We start from the raw sequence: 27,145 nt of genomic DNA on the forward strand, positions 1-27,145 counted from the left end.
ACTTCGACGACCAATATTGAGCCCAATTCACAGGCTTGTTATTTTATGCTTATGTTGGGATACACCAAGTGAGAATACTGGTCTTTGACATTTATTACCAAACGTGTTCAGTGCCTTTAATCAGTAATAAAGTGACGAAACGAAGTTATGTATTTTAAATAATGTCTGGTTCATTTATACCGAGCTCCTAGAGGGACCGGTCAACGATATTATTTCAACGGTAAGCAAAATTAAAATTAATTGGTTCGCTCCCTCAAACACTATTGAGTCGTTCGAACGAAGTCATTATTACTTCATTCTTACGAAATAAATTATGTCGTTGGTTTTAGGTCCGAATCCGGGACGGGTTGAGACTTATCTTTTCAAAAAAGTGAAATTTAATGATGACGGGATTTTATTGATCAGTGATGAACTTGCCCGGTTTCTCCGGACTCCGCCGTTGTAACGTTGTTGGCTTTGGTCCCAGGTTTGAACCCGGAACAATAAATTACAAATAAAGAAATTCGCTGATTTTTGTACGTGCAGCGAGAGGTAGCCTTGGCGGCTTTTTGGCGGGGTCCTCGGTTTGTATCCGGAGAAGTAGTCTCGCGAGATAATGCGAGAGAACCGTTCCGCTATTATATCACTGCAACAGACAAACGACTTGTCCACAAGTCTAGGTTAGTGCGTGGTGGACAAAGCCTGTCAACAGAGGGCGCTATGTGACATATTTAGAAGGTCGTCGAATTTCATTGAAGGATGTTATCGGCAAGGAGATTGACGCTTTGGTAACCCAGTGCCAGTGGGAGATTTTATTGAAGAGAAATACGCCTCAAGAGGTAAAAATATTCTTTTTCTACTGGGGGGGGGGGGGGGGGGGGAGGTATAGAAATGGTTGACCCAGTGACGCCTCTTGATATTGTCTGGAAGGTGACGAAACATTAATTACATACTATATTGCTAGTTTATTTACCAAAAAGTTCGTTGTATATCGAATACGATCATTTTTGACATTTCCTTTTTTTCTGACTATTTCTATAGGGCCCACTAATTCAATAAATTGTTTTGTTTTTAAATGTAAACACGAATTTGGCATTGAGACACCGGAGAAACCTTGCGTCACAGAATAAATATGTCTTACTAAATTACATTGAGAATGGCTGGGACTCGGGAGTTAAAAGTAAAACTTTAGTCTTAGACTTTAGAGCTTAGACTTATATCAGAGACAGAGGAAGTCAATCAAGTAGGCCTATTGTTACGTGTAGGGGACTGTAGTACATCATACATGGTAGTACTAGTAGACAGACCGAGTAATTCAACTGATCAATTTGTGATGCTCGAGTAGACCCAGTGTCAGTGACTGGGGCGCTAGATTCCTTTTTAGAAATTTTGACATTATCGGTCATCTAACTAAACTAGATGACCAATAATGTAAAAATTTCGAACTAGATGACCGATAATGTCAAAATTTCAAAAAAAGGAATCTGGCTAGATGATCGATAATGTCAAAATTTTGAAAAAAGGAATCTGGGACGCTAGATTCCTTGCTAGCTAGATGACCGATAATGTCAAAATTTTGAAAAAGGAATCTAGCGCCCCAGTCACTGGTCTAATGCTGGAGCTCATTTATTAAAATGGAGTCTTTGGCTACAGCCACGATTTCAGGACAGTCAATATATACTAATATAGCTAGATTTCTGTGTCATCTTGCATTCCATGTTTATTGCCACACATCATAGTTTGTATTGCAGAAAACTTTCTGAATCCAGGCAACCAGGCAATACCCTTTAGCAGTAGTTGTAGCCATCGTAGCCGTGACCGTCTGCTAATTTTGATACAGCCTTGTTACATCATACGTGTACATCTTGAGTACCCGACTCACTAGGCGACTCACAACCACAGCGACATTTTAATTTTATCCCAATATTTCTGATTTCAATTCAAAGTGTATACTTTTTGTTTCGGTTATATGTTAATTTTTACCAATTTCAATATAGATGAAAAAAAGGATTACCAATTCACAAATTTTTCAGTCACTTTTCACCTAAGCTTTACACTAGTGGCTTCAAAGCCCTATAGAATCACGGACTCCTTTTGTTTGTTCAATACATTCGAAAGGAGTCCATAATTAGGGCTAATGGCTCTGTCAGACTGGCAACTCATCACAGCTGGTTTTCTCCTTCAGACTCAGAGATAGCCCCACTTGTGTGGCCAATTCTGAATCCTACCTCACAGTTGGCCACTCCATGGTTGAATGAGCTGGTTATTCAAGATTTTGTACCGTTTGTTGTTTATGGTACATGTAGGTTGTTAGCAATGAATGTTACAGTCCTTGGGCGGGCCTGTCCATCCTCAGGTAGTGAAAGTTCTTCATCGTATACTTCTTACAACGCTCAGAATCATTCAAGGTGAGTATTGAAGTAGACACAGTAAACTGGGACGTTGTATAGACGATGTGACCTGTGACATCACATGTTTACAAAAGAGCCACATAGCCTGGACTTCCTGCAGGCACGATTTGTACACAGCCTATGGAAGAAAACATAAAATCTTATAATTTATGGAGATTGCACTGTCTAATTCTTATCAACTTTTGATATGATGAAAGGGGGCACAATCTTGTCCAGCTTTTACATTCATTATTTTTGGATTTATGTGTAAATTATATGACACAAAATTTCAACTTTCCATTATGACCTGGGCCCAATTTCATAGGGCTGCTTAACGGTAAGCAAATTTGCGTGCTTACTGTACTCAGAAAAATTTGCTTAAGCCATAGCATATTTCACAGGTAAGCAGAAAAACTGGGCGGCCATGTTGCGTGTTTACCCTGGATTTGCATTGTGACGTCATTTATTTCCGTGCGGTAAGAACCGGAAGGTTAGCATGCCTTTTCGTGTGCTTATGGTTAAATTGCATCCTAAGCACAAAAATTGGCCGCTAAGTAGCACTATGAATTAGGCCCTGTGCAGTATTGTGCCTGCCAGAATACTCAAAGAATGTATAAGGTCACAGTTGATGTAAACAAAGTTCACATGGTCTATACTTGTTTTCAAAATGTGATATCTGTGGTTGACAAGGGCCCAAGTGAACCATTGTGTTTGATTGCTCTCCGAAGATAACAAATTTTAATACATGTTTGTACTTGGGCAATTCCACACTAATGGGCACAAAAGTGTGACATGGGAGGGGAATGTTTGATAGTAATAACTAAATGAAGTATGTTGTCATGTATTTTTGTCTGTGTACATTCAGAAGCACATGAGGATTGTGGTTAACAAAAAGGAGGTAAATGACCGAGTATTTAAGAAACTGGAAGGATAAGCCTTCAAGATTTATACGTACGTAACAAGGACAGACATTTTGGTTATCATTTGATAGAAGTTATACTAAAATAAATGTATTGTCAAATGTTCTCCAGATATCAAATCTACAGACCCTTAGGGATAGTTACCAGCCAAAGTAAAAAATATTTTCTTCCCTGCTATTTTAGAAACTTAAGTTTTTAAAACAAATGGTTACGTACAAACATGGACAGAACTTCGTCACAAATTGTCTGTCCATTGTTCGTACAGGACTTTTTCCCCATTTTTATTGCCTTAATACCCACAGCAACATCTCAGTTTTATTGCTTACACTCTTTAAGAGTCAGAAAAGTTACTAACTCAATATTTTGTAAGTGTTTTTACATTCTTTCTGTACTTTCCAGCCCATTGTCTGTCTTTTGTTACATACGTAACACATTTCAAATGACCTTGTAATTCCTAGAGGTCACTAATTTTTTTAATTTTTGTTTACTATGTAGGAACAATCATAAATAGATTTAAAATGTAAAGAAACAGACTGTAACAAAATAGTTACTTTTGTCCAACTAGACCCAGCATCTGCTGGGACGCTGTACTCGTTTTTTTAAGTTTGACTTCTGCGATCAAACTACATGTACATTTGTAGTACCCCAGTGATCCATTTTAGATATGATGGAAATCATCAATTTGTTTTGATTTTCAAAACACCCAGCCACCAAAAATGCCCCAAAATGACAAAAGACCAAACAAAATAGTTTAAAAACCAAGTATTGGCCTCTCGACATGATGCAACATCCGGCATTTTAATTGTACTCATAATAATTGCTTGTGTTCCAAATTGATAATTTCACAATCAGAAAAACCATCTACATGTATCACTGGGTTAAATATTAAAGGAAGAACTTACATCACTAATCATGTAGGCCTACATTTAGATTTGCTATCTTCGGAAAAGAAAAACCCACACTTGAAATAAACTTAAGTTTTGATACAAAAGATTTAGTGATAGTTTAAAGCATTCAGGTTGCCTAGTGGTTTCTTTGCTGTTCTTTTGCCTCTGGTTCCCGGTTTGAATCATGGATAGAAGCCTTGCATGTGGATTGAGTTTTCAGTCACTAACTCATTGCATGGGTTGTCCTACTTCGGGTTTCCTCCTTTGTCTAAAACTGACACTTCTTCGTCATGTTCTCCACACAGTTATTTTCAGGACTTTGGATCACATTGCTAATCAATTTTGAGGGACCCATGGGTTCATTACCAAAAGATAATAGTATTATCCAAAATTGTAATCTATATGGGAAACATATAACCCCTTTTTTTGGGGGGGGGGGGGGGGCAACTCCCCAAAAGCTGAAATATTTTAATTCTTAATGTTTTGCTTGAATTCCAGTTTTTCAGGCTTTTATCAGCAAGGCGATACCAACCGAGCCATCTACAATGATGCAATCCTTCCAATGGTTGGCCTCTTGGGGGCAGGCTTCAACTGTAGCTTGCTGTGTTTCGGAGAGAGCGGCTCGGGAAAAAGCTTCACCTTGGCCGGAGAAGGGCTTGGTCAGCCGGGGGTCATTCACATGGTCATCAATGATCTATTTGTAGAAGTAGATGAACTAGAAAGAAACGGTATGTATGGTAGAAAAGATTCTCCTGTTTTGTCCCCGACCCAGACCTAATACTTTACGGAGGGCAACAAAGGCAATTGCCACAGGTCATTGCCATGGTGCCCTTGAAATGCTCTTGCCTGGGTGCCCTAGCAAACAGGCCTGCCAAGCCCTACCTGGGGAAGGCGTGGCTGAGCGGATAAGAAGACCGGACTCATTCTCTGGGGTTTCTGTTCAGCAGAGTGTGGGGTCGAGTCCTTGTTGTGACACTTATGTCTCTCACTGGGACCTACACAGTGTTATGTCCCATTCGCAGGACCCAGCAATGATGGTTAAAAACTCGCAGGACCCAGCAATGATGGTTAAAAACTCGCAGGACCCAGCAATAATGGTTAAAAACTCGCAGGACCCAGCAATGATGGTTAAAAACTCGCAGGACCCAGCAATGATGGTTAAAAACTCGCAGGACCCAGCAATAATGGTTAAAAACTCGCAGGACCCAGCAATGATGGTTAAAAACTCGCAGGACCCAGCAATGATGGTTAAAAACTCGCAGGACCCAGCAATGATGGTTAAAAACTCGCAGGACCCAGCAATAATGGTTAAAAACTCGCAGGACCCAGCAATGATGGTTAAAAACTCGCAGGACCCAGCAATGATGGTTAAAAACCATCATTGCTGGGTCCTGCGAATAAAACTGTAGGTCCCGTGTTTTGGGTAATGCTCGTAAAAGAACCCAGTAAACTTATTATAACTAAAAGGGGTTTTAATAGCCTTGCTCAAGGCAGTCGCATTATTCGCTCCGAAAAGACGCCGCTGTAAACCCACCCATATATACTGTGCGTGGTGCGTGTTATCACACCGCACGACCCACCGTATACACACTGTCTTTGTACGACTAGCATGCAGCTCATGAATATGTATATCTTTCGTCAGACCTCTATCAGACAACACAGGATGTGAAGCAAATGAATTATTCATTTTGACGTCCAATCACGCACTTCCCTTATCACACTTTGGACCGTATCATGCTCGCTGAGCATCCGTGGTGGTGGTGTGATGTAAACATGTCTCGTCTTTCACGGGCATTATGGTAATGAGTTGACCGTGGGAACTCTTCGCTTATTATAGTAATGAGGTCAGTGGCTTCAACACAGACCCTACAAGGCTGTCGGCCTGACGGCCGACGCATGCGGATAGTGTACGGGGGCATCGTGTCGTGCGCTGTGGTTACACACATTTTACGCAACAGTGAATACGGGTGGGTTTTTATACAGCGTCGGTCTTTTTTCGGAGTGAATAATTCGACTGCCTTGAGCAAGGCTAGGGTTTTAACTACAAGTAGGCCCTATATAATATCCATCATTTTCATTTTGTAGAATGATTTTGTAATAATTTTTGTGTGTGTAGGCATCTTGATCGGTTTTCTGGATAATGATTATTATTACACAGGTTTTTTATTTCACTTTTAGGGTCTGTTGCACATGTGAAGATTCGTATGTATGAGATTTATAGCGAGAGTATTAGAGACCTGTTGAATCCAGACCAGCAAGGAGGTGCTGTGTGTGATGTCAGTGTCAACGCAAAACACGGAGTTTACGTTGAGGTAATTTTCATTCTGAGGTTTTATGTAAGGTTTTATGCTAATAATTATTTTGAGTAATTACCAATAGTGTCCACGGCCTTTAGCGTCAATGATTATGAGTTGCACAAATCAAGAAACAGTGGTGAGAAAGAGAAAGATCAAGATTTCTCCCTTTCCAACTATTTTTTGTTTTTATTAAAAAAAAAACTCTTCATAACAACTTGGATATTTTTTTTTTTCAATCTTGATGCTTAGAACCTGACAGAGGTAGCAGTAAGTAGCGCTTCTACTGCAATATCTATGTTTAAGACTGGCTGGTTGGCACAGAATTCCAAGGCAACAGACTTCGGTGAAGCAAACAGTCGGACGACAATTGTCGTTGAAGTTCTTCTTATTCAGGTATTGTGACCCTTTTTAAACAGAAATCTTGACCCTCCCTTTTCCCAGTGCCATTTTGCCAGTGAGTTGACTAACCAATGAAAACCCTTTAACTGAAGGGCTCAAATTGTACACTGGACCACAGGCCCAAAGCATCTGGCAATTAAAATCATGACCGGACAAGTCAGGCAGCCAAATGCTTGTGTTTTCAAAGTCTAATACATTATATAATTATTCTATGATTTTTGAAGAATACTTTCTCACAATACAAATGAGATAAATTTTATCTTAGTGCTTTTTCAAATTCATTTTGTTCATCGTAAACTGTGTAGCAGTTTTTTTCACTGATGGTCGTAAATGCAAAATTCTTGTCAAGTAAATATTTTGGGGTATTTTTCTAACACAAAACACAATGTCCACAGAGTAACATTAAACTTACATGCTAAAATAATTTTCGTCTCATGATCGCTGAGACAAAAACTATTTTCATGACATTGTTTTTCTCATTTCTCAAAAACTACAGCACCTCAGCAACTAATATTTTAAGGTACGCTTTTTTACTACCATTATCTTCAAACTGTGTAAGTTTAATGTAAATCTGTGGACATTGTGTTTTTTTGTCCTACAAAAAGTACAAAGACACTTTAACTTCAAGCCCTACGGTCTTGTTGGGTTTTCCTCCCAAATTTGAGACATGAACTGTGTGAGCTGGTTGGTGTACAAGTATATGTGGATGTACAATGTATGGCTGTCCGTCCTAACAATTGCACTAGGAATATTTTTTCGTATTTTATGTTTCACAGGAGAGAGATGAAAACACATATCCGTATAAATCAACGTTCACCTTTGTTGATCTCCCCGGCGCGGAGAAGCTTGCCACGGACCCCAAGGCTCTTAAGAGGAGTGAAGGAGCCTTGCTAAATAAATCTATTCTTGCCCTGGGAAACCTGATTGAAGAATTGGCCGACAAACCAGACTCTTCCAGGTGCATCCAGTACGAGTAAGTGTCAAACATTTTCAGAATTTTTCCTGATCTCAGAACTTTGTTTAAAGGCAGTGGACACTATTCGTAATTACTCAAAATAATTATCAGCACAAAACCTCACTTGGTAACGAGTAATGGGGAGAGGTTAATAGTATAAAACATTGTGAGAAACGGCTCCGTCTGAAGTGACGTAGTTTTTGTGAAAGAAGTAATTTTCCACGAATTTGATTTTGAGACCTCAAGTTTAGAATTTCAGGTCTCGAAATCAAGCATCTGAAAGCACACAACTTCGTATGACAAGGGCAGCATTCGACCTTAATGCTGGTCCGCTGGCCAAATGCCAGTGGAATCCGCGGCGGACCAGCTGAAACACCTTGCCAAGTGGTCCGGCTGACCAGTCAAAAATATCGGCAGCGGTACTACAGAACTATAACTACTTATTTATTATTTTCAAGTTCGAATAAAACGTAAAATTGTTCACTCAAGGTTTGGATAAAACGTAAAAAAATCAATTGAAGTGCCGCCTGAACGCTGGCAAACTTCCGACGATCACGCATATACACAGCACAAAATCCCATCATGCAACGTACAGGCTTGTAGTCTTTGTAATAGTTCACGTGTGACAATAAATGTGAAAAACATTAAACGCTCTATTGGTGAAATTACGCGATAGCTTAGAAAACTAGTTTCAACCGCGTTGACAAAAGACCACACAGCAAAACACGCACATTCTGTCAGCATGGTCGTCAACGGAGCAGATTTTCGTGGCAGTAAAGTTTACGAAAAACTGAAGACGGTGTAGGCTTCATTCAACAACAATTACCAATATTAAGGATACTCCGGATGAGCAAAAAGGAGTATTTGATTGAGTATGTAAGGTTCTTCTGTCCTGATTTGTTTAATTTTGTTGTAATTTGGGGCTTGGTTTTTTTTTGCGAGGCAAATGAAGACGCAGTATTATTTATCATATGCGCGGTTGTTTTGGGTTTTTTTGCGGGTTGATTTCAAGAAAGACTGGGTTTGTTTTTGCTGCTATTTAAAACATTTTTTAAACAGAAATTTTTTCACAAAACAGTTGTTGACACCGACCATTCTATACACATATTTTAGAAAAATAACTGTAAAAGCACAACTCATATGCTTCTGCATGGATGATGCAACTATTTTGATGTCTACTTTTTTTCTCTTTTTTTTCTGGACGAAAGTGGGAAGATTTTGGGAACTTCTTCATCAAGTGATGAAGGCAATCGGGGTAGGATAGGATCTCTTATGTTTATGAATACTTATTAATAGGCAATATTTATGATAAAATTACTAAAGCGATCGCACGTAACTCTTCCCACTGAAGATTTGAAGGTAATAAATAAAAAGTTAATGATATTTAAAAGTTTTTTTGTTATTTGTAAAACACTAATTTTTTTCATAAAAGTACTTCTTACATAGAAATACTTCGATTATGTGGAGTGATTACAATAAACCATGGACTAAAAAACTACCTAAATAAAGATCATTTTATGTTTTCCAACTGGCTCTGACAAATAAGCTGACCTGTTTTTAAATTAATTTATAATATTATTATTAATTGATTTAAAGAACAAAAGGCACTCAAATTAATGAACCCCCTTACGAATACAATAACTTGGTAAACATAAATGAATTATGGCTTTCAGTGCAGTTAACTTGACGTTGCAATTCATATTGAAATAGCGACGATCGGAAATCGAGATAATGTATACAGTTGGTATACTAAGTATTAGTTTAAAAAACAATTGCCGGACCAGTCAAAAATCTGGCGAACCAGTGAAAAATCAAGCCAACTGGTCCTGCTGGCCAGTTGGAAAAAAAGTTAAGGGCAACCCCTGAAGGGTGTTTTTTATTTCATTTATATCTTGCAACTTCAACGACCAATTGAACTAAAATTTTCACAGGTTTGTTGTTTTATGCATTTGTTTAGATACACCAAGTGAGAAGACTGGTCTTTGACAATAACCATTAGTGTCCACTGTCTTTAAAGGGTTTTGTAGATCAAGTTTTTGGCCATGACATGAATCCCTGTGGGAAAATAGTGAGTATACAGTACTTTACACACTACACAAGTAAGTTTTTTGGGGGTGTGATTTCTCTGGAAGTTGGAAAGTACTGTGTATAGGCCCACAGTAGTTTACACACTAGACATCGGTGAATGGGTAAAAATCAAATAACACTCTTATTCTCAATGAAAATTTATTATTAAACACTGCATTAGGGAACATAATACAGAATTGTTTTTGTTTTGCTACCAAAATAGTTGCTGGCAGTGTAAGGACTTTATGTAATCGACAATACACATAAACTGACAAACCTATGAAAGTATGAGTTCAATTGGCCATCTGGGTCACGAGAAAATAGTGAAAAACCAATCATACATATTTTGCACGACATTGATGTAACAAATAAATTAATAAACTCCAAACAGGAAATTAGTTTTATTTATCAAATATGAAATTTCAGACAGAAATATTTTAAGGGATGTTTTCTACTATCATCATCATTAGACTGTGTTAGTTTTATTGATCTCAGACAATTTTTTGTTCTTACCAATTCTGTAAGTTTCCTTTAAACATTAAAGACTGCAAATTGTTTTTCAGTGAATCCAAACTGACCAATCTGTTGCGTAATCAGCTCGGAGGCAACTGTAATACAAAGGTCATAGTTCATCAGAAGCCCCGCTCTGATCCGAGGGTCACCCAGGCTGTGCTGAATGCAGCGAACTACTTTGGGCGGATCGTCAACTTCTGTGTGTTGAATGACACTGCTGCACAGGTAAAAGAGAACCTTGCTAAAAAAAAAATTCCCCTGTGGCATGTCATGGCCAAGCGGATACGAGCACCAAACTCAAGCTCTGGTGTTTCTGTTTTGTAGTGTGTGGGTTTGAGTCCCTGTCGTGACACTTGTGTACTTGAGCAAGACACTTAACTATTGCTACATCCTTTGGTTGGGATGTAAAGCTGGTGGTCCCACGTGTTGTGTAATGCACATGAAAGAACCCAGCACACTTTTTGCAAAAAGAAGGGGTTTATTTATTGATTTCATCTTATTTCACATTCATGAGGTTCGCCCCTGTGTTCCTGGTTTAATGCTGCATGTTGCGCCACACAATTACATGGTGCTATGTAGAGGAGTTGGTCTCCTACTTCATAAACGTTGCTCCACAGCTTGGGGCAGTGTACTTCCCAGGGAGCTGGACAAGATGAAGGGAATGTGATTTAAATGACCAGGACACTAGTGTAAAGCACATTGATAGTTAGTTGTAATATGCGTGGTATAAAAAAAAAGTTATTATTACTACTCTGCGGTCTGTTCTCTTTTAAAATCTTAGGGTTTGATCACTCAGTATCGAGCTCGTCTTCTTGACCTTCAAGCTCAGAAAGGACGCACAGCTCCTCCTCCTGCCATCGACTCAGAGGAACTCATCTCAAACAACGGCAAACTCGTCAAGGAAAATGTAAGACAACAGGCCTGGAATTACACAGAGGCAATTGGCATCTTTGCACCAGGTCTTGGCCTTGGTGCCCCTTGAAAAGTTTCCCATTGACTTAACAAATTTTCAATGGAAGTGCCCTTTGCAAAGTTAAAATGGCTTTGCCCTTTCAAGGATGAAATTCCAGGCATGAGACAAAGATTATTCATTTTAATGATTCTCCAAAGTGGTCTTTGAAACTAACTACCGGGGTGGTTTGGTTTGCGTAGTGGTATCTTTCCTCACCTTTCACCTCTAGGACCCTGGGTCAATTTTCACAGAGCTGCTTAGCGGCCGATTTGTGCTTACTGTACAATTTCCATTTTATAGCACTGCTACTTGTAAGCACATGGCATGCTAACCTTTCGGTGCTTACTGCAGTCGGTGCTTACTGCACGTAAAGGAATGACGTCCCAATGCAAATCCATGGTTAATTGTAATGACAAATTGACTCTAATTTATTGATGGTTTTCATCTGGTAATGTCTTCTTTGTTTTCTGAACTCCAGATGAAGTTGAAGGAGGAGGAGGGATATTTCAGGAGGAGACTTGACCAACTCCAGAGTCGTCTTGGTGACATTGCCATGGCAAAGACTGATATGGCATCTAAACTTATCCTGAACGAAGAGGAGAGGTTAAAGGTCAGTTTTAAATTTTTTGCTGCAAGGGTGTATTTTCTTTCATTTTTTTCTTGTAACTTTGAGTCAAAATTTCCACAGGTTTGTTATTGTTTGCATATGTTGGGAAACAACAAGTGAGAAGACTGGTCTTTGACAGTTACTTAACATGTTTCCAGGGCCTTTAAGCAATTATTTTGCTTAAACAGCTCTATAAACTTTTGCCCTGTTATTAATATATTAATTTTGGGACACTAGCTTCGCAAAGTCTTATAAAGAGACTTTTTTAAAGGCAGTGGACACTATCGGTAATTATTCAAAATAATTTTTTAGCATTAAAACTCACTTGGTAACATGCAATGGAGAGCTGTTGATAGTATAAAACACTGTGAGAAACGGCTCCCTCTGAAGGAACATAGTTTTTGAGAAAGAGGTTATTATTTCTCACCCAAATAATAAAATACCTCAGGCCCGAAGCCTTTTATTACACACACACAAAGTTCTGCAACCAGGGTGTTTTTTCTTTCATTGTTCCCTTGCAACTTCAATGAAAAATTAGGCCCATTTTCTTACATATTTGTTATTGTATGTTGGGATACACTAAGCAAGAATACTAGTCTTTAACAATTACCAAAGGTGTCCAGTGTCTTTAATAAAAATGTTCAGCGAGCTCATTTGCTTTTATCCAGTGAGTTATCTTATTTGAAAATAACTGAGCAGAGTTTCCATTATGTGTTGTTGTCAGGTATCTAAGATGTTGGTGGACCTTCAGATTGAGAATAGTCGTATTAAGGAGAAGGCATCCCAAGATGCTTTTGAGTTGAACAATAAGGTAAAATATTTTAGAAGATGATTTCTGATGACCCACTTCACTTGTCAGTTGCCCCCAACACTTTCAGAACAATCCTCCCAACATCAGCTCATCTAACACAGCCATTACATTAAAAAGATTTAGTAGATGTTAATTTTGCATCGCGGATAAAGAATACAATTCTTTTTTAATTTAACCTTACACAGATGTGTATTAAGCACTGTATACTGGGTACTTTCCCGAGTTCTGTGAAAAGGAAACTCACAGGCAAGTCATTCTGACTACATTCGAACCCATAACCTTTGCATTGTTAGAGTAGATGTCGGATCACTAGACCAGGTGGTTAGGGAGGCAGTTCACATGATAACGTCTTTGAGTATGAATTGCACAAATCAGAAGTTGTGATTTAGTAACTAAACGACAATACTTGTTCTAGTCATTGTAAAATCAACGGCTAGATAGGACCCACCACCATTTGATTGCAAGTCCTGCAGTCTAATCACGTGACCACAGTGAACTTCTATGTCTGCTCTCGGTGGGATTTCCGGCTTATATAGTGGTCCAGTTCATTTTCTTGAGAGTCCTGGTTTTCACAATCAAAATTAATTAGCCACAAGGATATGTGCGTTACATCAGAACCAAATATTGTTATAACTTTTGTAAGTTATTTGTTCTCTATGGCAGCTGATGAGTCTCGACACTGACTACAGGCAAGCCTTGATCATTAAGGACCAGCAGGCCAAGGAAGCTAAGATGTACCGTGATAGATTGGACCTCATAGAGAGAGAACGACACGAGCTGGCCGATAAGTTTGTCGTGATGAAAGCGGATTACAAGGCACTCGCCCAGAAATACGACAGCGAGGTTAGAACTTTAGTTGAGCACTTCTTTTTATTGAAAAGTTATTATTCTTATCTTTGTTTTCAAATATTGTATTGTTGGATTTTTTGTTACCATGTGATGTTGTTAAAGGAAAAGCGTGCCTTTGGTTTTCGGAACCGTTTGATTTTTTTTATGGATGTGCAAATAAAACAGGTACACGTTGAGATAAAATGTTTTTGCACAGAGAATTTTCATGAGAGATTAAATGCTTTTGCAAAATCAAGATATTTTTAAGCTTAATAAAACAATATTGTGCTGTGTCGTGACCGAGCAGCCTTGTCCAGTGTTGCCAGCAGCAGAGTGTGGGTTCGAATCCCGGTCATGACACTTGTGCCATTGAGTAAGACTCTACCAGCCATGCTCCTAGTGGATGATACCCATGCCTACATCCTTTTAGACGGTGAAGGGGGTAACCCTGTTTCAGCCCCAGGAGTAGGTGGCAATTTTGGTCAACAGCTCAAATCAGTTAAAGTCACTGGACACTACTGGTAATTGTCAAAGACCAGTATTCTCACTTGGTATATCTCAACATGTTGTATAAAATAACGAACCTGTGAAAATTCGGGCTCAATTGGTCGTCGGAGTTGCGATATATTAATGGAAGAAAATACACCCTTGCTTTCAGATGCCTTGAAATTGAGACCTCAGCTGAGGTCTCAAATTCAATTCAAATATTTTAGTGCGAAATTACTTCTTTCTTTACTTCAGAGGGAGCCGTTTCTCAGAATGTTTTATACTGTTAACAGCTCTCTATTGCACGTTACCAATTAAAAGTTTTTATGCTAACAATTATTTTTAGTAATTACCAATAGTGTCAAGTGCCTTTAAGTGTAGCCCTCACCTTGAATTGGCCGTTAGGCCTTCTGAGGCGTTATCTCATCAAACAAAATTAAAAAATTACTTGATACATTTTTTCATTTCTGTGATTTGTTCTCAGGTGAGTAGAAACCAGGACCTTGGATTGGAATTACTGAATCTCCTCAATGCTAAGGTGACCCTTCTCAAACAGGAGGAGAATCTCGCTAGAGCCTCCAACCACAAGAGGGAACAGACTGCAGAGGAGCTGAGACGAGCTAGAGACATCGCACTGGGGCTCAGTAGCAAGAAAGAACGAGTGAGTCACATGTAGACGATGCATTGTTTCAAAAGTATTTAAGGAACCCGTTACATATGATTGGGCGAGTTGGCCTATAAAAAGTGTTGTAACTGTTTATTATGGTTATAAAGATGTTTTAAAAGTAGAAATATAATGATCCACACAAATAATCAGTCAGTTTCCTTTGTGGTTTATTTATGTCATTTTTTCTTTTTTCAGGCTGACGAAATAGGAGCATCTGAGATGGACAGACAAGAATTGCAAAATAAGGTAGTTGGAAAACAAGCAACTAAGCATTTAAGCAAAGGAGGCTAACTGTCAAGGTGGTATTAATTCAGTGCCCACAATTGTGGGTGGTTGACCCTTGTGAATGGCTGCCATTGTTTCTAAGTGTAGTTGCAACAAGCTACTTAGTGATCGACCCGATGCAATATCGATCATAGCTAAAAATAGAATACATAAGAAAAGCTTAGAAAAGGTTGTGTCTGACTTTCACCCCTTAAAGGAACTGGACACTATTGGTTATTACTCAAAATAGTTGTTAGCATAAAAACTTACTTGGTAACAAACAATGGAGAGCCATCATAATCAAGACCTCAGAATTAGATTGTGAGGTCCCGAAATCAAGCATCTGAAAGCACACAACTTCATGTGACAAGGGTGTTTTTCTTTCATTATTATCTCGCAACTTCGACTACCAGCTGAGTTAAAATTTTCACAGGTTTGTTATTTTGTGCATATACATTGTACATGTACACCAAGTGAGAAGACTGGTCTTTGACAATTACCAAAGGTGTCCAGCCGTCGATTTCACCAAACTCTTCCTAACATAGGATTAATCTTAGGACTTAGGACGAGTAAAGTTCCGTATTCAAATACGTACAGGTGACGTAGGACGCATTGAACCCATCCTAAGTTAGGACGGGTTACTCATCCTAACTCGAGTTAGGATTCATCCTAGCATTTCGTGAAATCGGCTGCAGTGTCTTTAACAAAGATGAGACCACCAACATAGGGCTTGATAGCTTGGTTGGTAGAGCACCAGTACTGTAATTTGGAGGTCTGGTTCAAGTCCCACTTCAGTAAATTTTCTTTGTTCAAACCTTTACTGGTTAATATTCTTGTTACAGTTGTTCAGCACTCGAGATAGAATGAAAAGTAAATTTGATGAGATGAGGAACCAGTACGATGAGCAACAAGATAAACTTCAGACCAGAATGTAAGTCAGAAATTAAACAACCTTTCATAAAGTTTGAGTAGATTAGATTAGAATTTTATCCCCTGGCTGCCATTTCCCAGGTTGTATCGTAATTTTTTTGTCATCTCTGGTTATACACACGGCAGTTAGTGGTTGTATGGCTTCTGACTGATACCCCCAAACAAAGATACTGACAAAATAGGGAGAACTCCAACATAGGGCTAGATAGCTCAGTTGATAGAGCGCCAGCACATTAAGCCGGAGGACGTTGTTTTAAAACTCTGTATTTTTCTGAAATCTTAGAGTGGAATTAAACACAGCACTCAAGAAAGCTCGCCAGACTACACGGGATTCCCAGCACAAACTTGCGCAACAGGAAGTGGTAAATATTGCAGATTCTTTAACATTGGGAGGAAAGCTACGTCATAACTGATGTTATGACGAAACTCCTACTATAGTTTATAGCATTCTGTGAAATCATACTTCCCCCCGGGGTATCAAGCTTCTTTTACACCATTATTAAGACTAACATCCAAAACAAAGTTGGAATAGGGCCCAATGCTAACCCTATATACATGTAGGACACTTCTCTGTACACAGATACAGAGTCCTAACTATTAAGGCCCGTTTCTGGTATATATTTGCGTTCAAGACGCAAGATGCAAGACGCATGAATTCTTGGTCACCGCATCTTGAATGCACAGCGATAACATGCAAACGCAACGCAAGATTTGCGCGTCTTGCGTACACACGGCAACTATGAGAATAGGAACACAAATGGGAATTTCTTAACGTTGGGAGCTGCACTATTTCATGAAAATGACGGATTTGTGAAGAATATGTGACCACCCAAAACCCACAGCAGAAAAATATATGCTGCCATGGAATGTGTGTCTGTTGAAATTAGTTGTTTCTTGCAGGTAAGATTTGAGTTTTGAAGCTGTGAAAATTTCCAGCCCAGAAATGGACCCTTATATCCAGGACGTCACTGTTGTATAATACGAAAGTGTAAGGCCGCCAGGGCTAGGCCCAATGCTTGCTCTTGTGTCCCTTCATCTCGTCGTTTGATTAGTTGTTGATGTACAGTTGAATTACTTAATTACTGATCATAATGCAAGATCCATTTGGGTGTATGTTTATGGGACATGTGCAAAAGCATAGGAGAGTGCCTGGCTGCTGAATTTGTATCAAGGTTTACAATCGAGGTTAACCCTCTGTATAATGAGCTTTTGGAGTGTGTTTGTTGAAGGTATGATGGTGGGTGACCCCAAAAAATGATTTACTTGAGCATTAATTTTGCCGGGTAATAAACAAATAGCAATAACCCACTACAGACCGTGGGTACCCTAAACCTGAGAGTAAAAAAAAAAAAGAGTAAATCTTTCATCTTCCCTTGATTTAGGAACTTCTGTCATCTCGTGAGAAAGTGCGAGAATTAGCCGTGGCAAACAGTCGATTGCAAACCCAGCTCATGGAGAAGAATGAAGAAATGCGATCTCGCCTCAATAAGTACTTAGAAGATATCTCTGTAAGTTTTGAAGACTTGAGTATGAGTATGTTGCCTATTGATCATTACAAACCAAAATCATGGTGTGTCCTGGCCAAGTGGTTAAGAGCACTTACGTTGTTACACTGGCAGTAAGCAACTGGCTATTTAAGCATTTGTTTTTCAATTCCTCTGTGTATGAATTTATTAAAAAGCCCATTTTCCCTGACTTCAGAGATAATTCGCTTGAGGAACATAGTTTAAAGTTTGGGGGATTAGGACAAGGTCGCTTCCCTGCTGGATTCGTTGACTCGTACACAAAACGGGCCTTAGTCTATTGTGTGGTAATAATATTGTTTGACCCATTTGACCCTAACTCATATTCATGGGTCCACCCCTGGAATGGTGAAATACAATCTCTAGGGGATTGCTTTTTTTAAAGTTGATCTTGAAATGAGACTTTGGAAATGAACTCTGATGATGTATTTTTACTTCTTGTAGGAATTCGTTGACGATCGGGATGCCACCCTCAATCGTAAGATGGAGTCTAATTTATCCAACTACGTACGCAGCATGATGAAGGATCTTAAAGAGACATACAAAGCAAGAGAGAAACAGCTGAGTGAAGCTGCCAGGGACTTCAAAACTAAGATGATGACCGTCGGTAAAAAACACGAGAAGCTCATCGTCGCTTACAGGTACTTATTTAGCTAATAATAACAGTAATAATAATATTGAAGTCTTATATAGCGCACGTATCTAATGTACCAAGCAAAGTAATCAAGGGCTGAGTGTATACTAACTTTCAGAAAGATAGGTTATTGCAATGATGAATTCTGAGACCCAATTAGTTAGCACCTTATAAGGGTTTACAAGGTGCTACGGCGTGCACTGGGTTCTTTTACATGCGTTACACAACACAAGGGACCAACCTCTTTACGTCCAATCCGAAGGACGAAGCTGTCTTGCTTAAGGACACAACTGTCACGGCTTGGGATTCAAACCCACACTCTGCTGATCAGAAACACCAGAGTTTGAATTCGGTGATCTTAACCGCTCGGCCACGACACTTACAGTATCCACTTCCAAATCTAATAATAATTTAAGATTTGTATAGGGCACCTATCTACCTACAATGGCACCCAAGGCACTATTATACAAATATTGAGTGGCTCAGAGTGAAATGGGAGGAATATTATCGCAAGGTAAACCTTGGGCTGTTCCATTTCACGAGGCGAAGCCGAGTGAAATGGAACAGTCCAAATTTTACCTAGCGATAATATTCCTTCCTGCCATTCCACGAATTAAAGCCACTCAATATTTGTTTTATATAACTGACATATAGATCCTTGTCATTTGATGTATTTTAAAAGTATAACATTATGAAAAATCACACAAATTACTGACAACCGAAAATCATATAGCGCCGCGTAGCGGCAACAATGCACAAATCGGATCACAACCTTTTGCACAGGTGCTCCTTTGTTTTAGCAGCGGCGCGGCGGCGCTGTACTGCTCAAAAACATTGGGAACAAGGATGATCCTAACTGTTGAATGGGAAATACTGTTTCCCATGGGCGAATAGGTCTTTTTGATCGCCAGTGCGGATGGGAGTAATAGTGAATGTCACGCGAAGTTCCACCAATCAAATGACAAGGATCTGTATGTCAGTTATATAAACTATACTATACTACAAAGGCATTTCTAAAGCGCTCTTACAAAAAAATGTATCACAGTGCTTTACACAGAAAGAAAAATAGCAAGAACAAGATAAACATACAACCAGGTTAAGAGTCATATAAATAGATTTTGAGAGCTTTTATGAAGGCTGAAAAAAAAAGAAAAAAAAGATAGGCACCTTCTCAAAACTATTCCAGAATAAGTTGAGAAATAAAAGTGTAATCTGCAAAGGGTAAATCACAGAGGATAAATTGCATGTTTTATCCACAACTATGCTGCCTGACTAGCCTCTATGGTCAATAGTGGTCAAGTTGTAAGACTGTAGGACTTGCAATTGCTATCCGTTGATTTCACAATGATCAGAATAAGGATTGTTGTCTCGTTTGAATCACAATTTTTTGATTTGTTCAATTCATAATTTCATAATTTTGTTCAATTCATAATCATTGACCAATTATGAGAGAGGTTGGCTGTTGCCAGCTTGATGTTTGCTGAGCTCCCTTAAAGGATTTGGGTACTTTTTGTAACACGAAACACAATGTCCACAGATTTACATGAAACTTAAACCGTTTGTAATGATAGTAGAAAGCGCACCTTAAAAAATTAGTTTATGAGGTGCTGTAGTTTTTTGAGAAATGAGTATAAAACAATGTCATGAAAATACGTTTTTACGTGCTAAAATAATTTTTATCTCATGATCACTGAGACAAAAAAAAATTCCATTACATTGTTTTACCCATTACTCAAAAACTACAGCACCTCAGCAACTAATATTTTAAGGGAAGCTTTCTACTATCATTATCTTCAAACTGTGTAAGTTTAGTGTAACTATGTAGACATTGTGGTGGTTTTTCCGACAAAAGTACATAGACCCTTTAACAAAAAGCTATGAGCAGTATGTGATTTGACCAACTAACTGATAAGGGCCCAATTTCATAGTGCTGCTTAGCGGCCGATTTGTGCTTACTTTGCAATTTCTATTTCATAGCGCTGCTAACCGTAAGCACACGAAAAGGCATGCTAACCTTCCGGTGCTTACCGCACTAAAATAAATGACGTCACAATGCAAATCTACGGTAAACACGCAATATGGCCGCCCAATTTTGCTGCTAACCTGTGAAATACGCTAAGGCTTAAGCAATTTTTCTGCTACAGTAAGCACGCAAATTTGCTTACCGTTAAGCAGCGCTATGAAATTGTGCCCTGGTCTTTTTATGAGGCATCCTTAGTTTCATCACCAGAAATGTATAAAAATCATGTGTCATGCACAGATTATTTCCAGTCATATTTTTTGACCGCCACAATGAATTTATTTTTATTTTTATAGATACCTAAGGAAGCAGATGCAGAGTGAGGTGATGGTAACAGAGTTTGATGTCGGCCCCGATGAGGATCAGCTCACCCTCGACAACGACGATGTGGAATCGGCAAATAGACAAGAGATTAGGAGGTTGATGGAGGCATTGAAGGAGGCCAAGAGAGGTCAAAGGTATGTACAAATGTCTAAGACAAGAAGATATAGGGCAAGGAGGATGTTTGATTTAGACAGAGACCACAGGGGAGTTAATTTGAAAACTCCAGATGTGGAATCGGCAAAACAACAAGAGATTTTTAGGAGGTTGATGGAGGCATTGAAAGAGGCAAAGAGAGATCAGAGGTATGTATTTTTTGGTATTGCTTTTTCATAGTTTTAGTAACAATCCTATCTCTTTATTTATTGTTCTAATATGTAATGTGATTTTTTGTTCATTGTACGTTGTAATGCACCTTTGAACAGCGTTGCCTTGCCTCACTTTTGAGCTTTTAATTTTGATTTACTCTTTTTTCTGTCTTTCTTATTGGTTGTTTCTTGAATGTTTAAACATTCTATTGTATATTTTTACTGCTACTTCAAAACTTTGGTTAATGATCCTCTCTCTGTATTTATTGTTCTAATGTGTAATGTGATTTCTATTGGTTTACTTTTTTTATTGTACATTGCAATGCGCCTATGAACAGCATTGCCTTGCCTCACTTTTTAGCTTTTAATTTTGATTGTCTCTTTTTCTCATTTTCTCAGTTGTTTTCAGAATTTTTAAACATTGTAGTGTACATGTATATTTTTATTGCTACTTGTAATGTGATATTTAATGTTTTTTTAAAGTATTTTTGTTGTACATTGTCAAGTGCCTTTAAAACAGCATTGTCTGGAATTGGTGCATTATAAATGAAAGTACTATTATTCAATTATTATGCACAAAGATCTAAGACAAGAAGATGGGGCAAGGAGGGAGGATGGTTGATTTTGACAAAGACCGCAAATGGGTTAATTGGACAACTCCTGTTATGTTTTAAAGGCAGTGGACACTATTGGTAATTGACAAATGTGCACTTTCTCATCATGTGCATGAAAAAAAAAACCTGTGAAAATTTGAACTCAATTGGTCGTCGAAGTTGCGAGATAATAATGAAAGAAAGAAAACAAAATCTGGTACACGAAGTCGTGTGCATTTAGTTGGTTGATTTCAAGACCTCAAATTCTAAACTTGAGGTCTCGAAATCAAATTCGTGGAAAATTACTTCTTTTTTGAAAACTACATCACTTCAGAGGGAGCGGTTTCTCACAATGTTTTATACTATCAACCTCTCCCAATTACTTGTTAACAAGTGAAGTTTTATGCTAATAATTATTTTGAGTAATTACTAATAGTGTCCACTGCCTTTAAAATAATGGAAATGTTCAGGTCACAATATTTACTTCTTAAGCCCAGCTTTCAAAAGCAATGGGGGCATCGAAGGGCTGTTAACTGGAATGCTATAGAACTTTTCATATGTTGTACTTTACTAACCCCCATGTTCATTAAGTTTTACCCTATGCCGATGTCTGTAAAGCACTTTAAACTCATTACTTTCCCGAGTCTCAAAAAAAAAAAAACATTTTACTTGGATGGGATTCAAAGCAGATTGTAGATGTCTTCCCACTATACCTTTATGTTACTTCAGTTTATTTACTATCAGTATCTTATTTTTTTAAATTATTTTGTAATGCAGTTATCTTTTAGCCTTGAACCTTTGTTTTGTTCTGACATGTTTAATAATCATTTTGTTTTTCTTAAGTGGTTTTATAAATGTATTCCCAGTATTATGTATTGCTTTTTACTTGGGGCTAGCATTCAATTCAATTCAATTCAAAAACGGTTTATTAAAACATGTCTCACAGTTAAAAACTGAATTGCACATGTCAACATCAGATGTTAAAAAAATTACATCAAGTAGAAGTTACAAAGAAAAGGATATTAAACAAGAAATTATTATTATATACATTGTCAAAAATACATTGGTAAGAAACTAAATGCAAAGGCCTATATAAATAAATTGTTATTACTATTATTATAAGACCACCAAGATTGCCCAACATTTTATTCCCGATGCAAATTTATCATCTGTGATGAATATTATGCTGTTTTGTAGGAGTGGAGGTCCTGTGGGTGATAGATGGAGCGACATTCAGAAACAGCTTGGAGAGTTTACCAGTACAACACAGGTAAGTAGATGGGGGGAGGTTAAAGGCAGTGGACACTATTAGTAATTGTCAAAGACTAGCCTTCACAGTTGGTGTATCTCAACATAAGCATAAAATAACAAACCTGTGAAAATTTGAGCTTAATCGGTCATCGAACTTGCGAGATAATAATGAAAGAAAATAAACCTTGTCACACGAAGTTGTGTGCGTTTAGATGGTTGATATATAGAGACCTCAAGTTCTAAATCTGAGGTCTCGAAATCAAATTAGTGGAAAATTACGTCTTTCTCTAAAACTACGGCACTTCAGAGGGAGCTGTTTCTCACAATGTTTTATACCATCAACCACTCCCCATTACTCGTCACCAAGTAAGGTTTTATGGCAATAATTATTTTGAGTAATAGGAGACTTTCCAACGCTAGGCGGCAGCAGACATTTGGGTAAATTTCCATTGTTTACGTAGTTCTGAACATGCGCATAATTCTGAGAACAATGGATTTACCCGGTAAGTCTGCTGCCCTCTATCGTCCCAGAAAGTCTCCCATTACCAATAGTGTCCACTGCCTTTAAAGTAGACCTGCACCAGGTCGTTTGGTTGGTTGCCAGGCCTGTAATTACACTGAAGCCACAAAAGTCGAAGCCATTTTGAAATGTGGTGGACACATTACTAGAGCACTACTTGGTTTGGGTAAATCTGTCTGTATACATCCAAACCAAACAGGGCCCAATTTCATGGCTCTGCTTACCGTAAGCATGGAATAGGCGCTTACGGATGCAGGAAATTCTGTGCTTACAGCAAGCGTATTTCACGGGTTAGCGGCGAATTTTGGCTTCTGCGCGTGCATACTACACGTGACTAGGCATTCTACGCTTACAAGACTAGCGCAGAAATTCGGCGCTTGCACGTAAGCGGGGAATCGTGATCGTAAGCGCAGAATTCGGCGGTAAGCAGAGCCAAGAAATTGGGCCCAGTTTCCTTATGCCGTGTCCACCATACCCTAAAAATGCTTATGGCCTCTGTTGACCCTTTTCTTGGCCTTGGTGCCCTTTCAAAAGTTGCCCGTTGACTTAAATAAAATTTTCTGATTGAAGTTCCCTCTGCAAAGTGAAAAGGGCCTTGCCCTACTAAGGTTGAAATTCCAGGCCTGGGTTGCACCAGGTGCACCAGGGAGAGTCGGAGTTGTGTTGACTTTTATTGACTTTTATATCAAAGATTGTTGTGTCCTTGGTTAAATACAAGTGCGCCCTCTAGTGTTAAGGGGGTTTTAGGGTTACGCCATCTTGGATGGTAGAGTTGTTTTACATGACATGAAGTGAACATGATGGCATACTCTTAACTAACTTCTCTGCGTTCTTGTGAATTCCTTACTGACTACACTACAAAGGTATTAGAGGAGCAATGCCAGAGCTATCTTACACAACTAACAGCACACTTGCATCACAGGGCATTTGCTACAGCTGCTCCTCGTTTGTGGAATTTGTTACCACTGCATATTCAAACATCTAGTTCATTAAGTACTTTTAAATCTCAGCTTAAAACTCATTTGATGTTTCAGTGCTATTCTCACTCAATGTGATCATAATTTTCCTTGTAGAAAGTTTTGTGTAAGTTATGTAATGTATAATTTCAGGCACCTTGGGCACTCTATCGGTTGATATGCGCAAAATTAGTTTTGCTATTATTTTGTTATTATTATGATCCTGGTTCCTTGTTCTACACTTGGGTTCCCATCATTACAGACAGAATTGTTTTAATCTTGGTTCTCTTTGCTCAACATGGTCTGTGTCTTTTCTTTTCACTGATAGCATGAGCTAGAAGCAGAAAGAGCGTCGCTGATGTCGTCCAATGCCATCTTGGAGGAGCAGTTAGCAGAATGCCACGATTACATCGATAAACATCTCAACAAGTAAGAATCTCTGTTTATGTTAATACTACTCATCCCTCTTTTTTGTCTTTAAAGTCTGCTCTAAAAGCGTAATATTTTCGTCAATTTTATTTAGGTTACATTGCTTTGTTTTGTGATTCTGGAATTCTCTAATTTAACTGAGTCTTAATGCATCTTATTGTGTATTTTATTGTGTATAGGGATAATCATGATTGTTGTACCAATTTTTTTAATGTCCTGTTAATAAGGGAATAAAAGGGTAGCAACGAGGTCTTAAATGGCCATTTACAACCGGCAGGGTCGTGGCCGTGCGATGAAGGCCCAAGCCAAAAGCCAAGGCCGTTACTGCACGGCCACGACCCTACAAGATTTAAACGGCAGTTTATTCTTTTATTCCCATTCATAAATGCCATTTTGGTTAAAAGGCGTAACCAAGTAGGACACTCTGTAAAAACTTATCAGTTTCTGGTGTCTGAGCTATGTACATGTACGTGTGGTGCATTTTTATGAGACAGTTTTCGGATATGTATTTGTGCGCGTAATGCATCCTCGTATCCATGGGCTAAAATGGCGCGGCGAAATCAATTACCCCTGTGAAGGAGGTTGTGGGCTAACCCTCACAAGTTCTATCCGAAAACAACCAGTTATAAACAGCTCCAGCTGGTCATTATCAACCGTTTAAACACCCCCCTGTGACGCGCTCTCCACCAATAGGAACAGCGAAACTGTCTGAGGTATTTATGAATGTATTTTAATCTATCGTTGTTTAATTGGTTACCAGTATTTGTAATAATATTAAAAGCGCATTGAGATTATTTGTTGATGTAATTAAACAATTAAATATGTTATTATTGTTCATCACGAACAAAAATCCAACTTTTTTAAGCATGGGAAGGGGGTGGGTGTCATGGCCGAGTGGTTTTGAGCATGAAATTTAAGTTGTCAACTCGGATACCACCAATTAATTTTAACCTATTCATGCAGGTACAGAGTTGGGCATACTTGCGGATACCACAACTCATTCTAACTTGGGTGTTTGAGTTCATTCCGGTACAGAGTTGGGCAAACTCGGATACCACCAATTAATTTTAACCTATTCATGCAGGTACAGAGTTGGGCGTACTTGCGGATACCACAAATCATTCTAACTTGGGTGTTTGAGTTCATTCCGGTACAGAGTTGGGCAAACTCGGATATCACCAATCATTCTAACTTGGGTGTTTGATTTCATGCAGGTACAGAGTTGGGCGAACTCGGATACCACCAATCATTCTAACTTGGGTGTTTGATTTCATGCAGGTACATGTACCAAGTTGGGCAAACTCGGATACCACCAATCATCCTAACTTGGGTGTTTGATTTCATCCAGGTACAGAGTTGGGCGAACTCGGATACCACCAATCATTCTAACTTGGGTGTTTGATTTCATGCAGGTACCAAGTTGGGCAAACTCGGATACCACCAATCATTCTAACTTGGGTGTTTTTTTTCATGCAGGTACAGAGTTGGGTAAACTCAGATACCATCAATCATTCTAACTTGGGTGTTTGATTTCATGCAGGTACATGTACCAAGTTGGGCAAACTCGGATACCACCAATCATCCTAACTTGGGTGTTTGATTTCATGCAGGTTTAGAGTTGGGTGAACTCGGATACCACTAATCATTCTAACTTGGGTGTTTGATTTCATGCAGGTATAGAGTTGGGCGAACTCGGATACCACTAATCATTCTAACTTGGGTGTTTGATTTCATGCAGGTACAGAGTTGGGCGAACTTGGATACCACCAATCATTCTAACTTGGGTGTTTGATTTCATGCAGGTTCAGAGTTGGGCGAACTCGGATACCACTAATCATTCTAACTTGGGTGTTTGATTTCATGCAGGTATAGAGAAGAGAACACATCACTGAGGAGAATTGTTGGAATGAAGGAGAGGGACGGCAACACCTATCAGGACCCGCCTAGAGGACAGAGAGGGAGCTACCCAAGAATCGCTGCTGGACCCTCGCTGACTCATCCAAGTTGGCAATACTAAGCCCCTTTCACACGAGAGCAATTTAGCAAGGTTCTCTTGCTAAATTGTACCATGGTTGTAAAATTTTGTAAAATGTACCTCGTGTGAGAGGGCAACAACTTTTTCTACACTGTCCAAGTTCTCTTGCAAAATCTTGTCAAACATTGCTACATTTTACAACCTTGCTTAAATTAAGCAAGGGACCCGAGTTTAATTGCTGTTGAGTGAATAGCACTTTAAAAGCACTTTAAAAGCACTGTGTCTATGTCCATTGGTTATCGAATGGCAAAACACTTCTGAATCTGAATCTGATTAAATAGACATCCTATTGGAAACTCGCAAATTTGACGACTAATGAAGCTGAAACTGCTACAGGGTAAATTATAATACATACATCTTTCGCTCACAGTGAGTAGGTATTCATGTCATTGCCAAAAACTTGATCTACAAAAGGTACATGTATGAAAACTCTTTAAAGGCATGGGCACCTTTAGTAATTGTTAAAGACCAGTCTTCTCACTTGGTGTATCTCAACATATGCACAAAATGACAAACCTGTGAAAATTTGAACTCTATTGGGAGTCGAAGTGGAGAGAATGATGAAAGAAAAACTCTCTTGTTTGCACAAGTTGTCATGGTTTT

The 27,145-nt window shown here is 38.7% G+C and overlaps 1 protein-coding gene across 1 annotated transcript; it reads left to right on the top strand.

The window, feature by feature from the left end:
- The first annotated feature begins 750 nt into the window (after positions 1 to 750).
- On the top strand, positions 751 to 27,003 carry LOC117298049 (coiled-coil domain-containing protein 78-like). Its single transcript, XM_033781277.1, has 21 exons — positions 751 to 818; positions 2,286 to 2,387; positions 4,675 to 4,904; positions 6,355 to 6,488; positions 6,723 to 6,866; positions 7,649 to 7,845; positions 10,458 to 10,632; positions 11,189 to 11,314; positions 11,838 to 11,969; positions 12,691 to 12,777; positions 13,441 to 13,620; positions 14,576 to 14,752; positions 14,954 to 15,004; positions 15,865 to 15,953; positions 16,236 to 16,314; positions 17,335 to 17,460; positions 17,920 to 18,116; positions 20,426 to 20,587; positions 22,549 to 22,621; positions 24,407 to 24,507; positions 26,374 to 27,003. The coding sequence occupies exons 2-21, from the start codon at positions 2,296 to 2,298 to the stop codon at positions 26,522 to 26,524; spliced, it is 2,703 nt and encodes a 900-aa protein (XP_033637168.1). The 5' UTR covers positions 751 to 818; positions 2,286 to 2,295; the 3' UTR covers positions 26,525 to 27,003.
- The last annotated feature ends 142 nt before the right edge of the window (positions 27,004 to 27,145 follow it).

Source organism: Asterias rubens, chromosome 12 (assembly GCF_902459465.1).
Source record: "Asterias rubens chromosome 12, eAstRub1.3, whole genome shotgun sequence".
NCBI lineage: Eukaryota > Metazoa > Echinodermata > Asteroidea > Forcipulatida > Asteriidae > Asterias > Asterias rubens.

What these genes read in the sequence shown, in the direction of transcription:
- LOC117298049 (XM_033781277.1), top strand. Translation starts at nt 2,296, where the DNA reads ATGAATGTTACAGTCCTTGGGCGGGCCTGTCCATCCTCAGGTAGTGAA. An exon ending in GACAAGAATTGCAAAATAAG is followed by an intron (nt 15,005 to 15,864) that starts GTAGTTGGAAAA and finishes TTCTTGTTACAG; the next exon opens with TTGTTCAGCACTCGAGATAG. An exon ending in ATCGATAAACATCTCAACAA is followed by an intron (nt 24,508 to 26,373) that starts GTAAGAATCTCT and finishes GATTTCATGCAG; the next exon opens with GTATAGAGAAGAGAACACAT.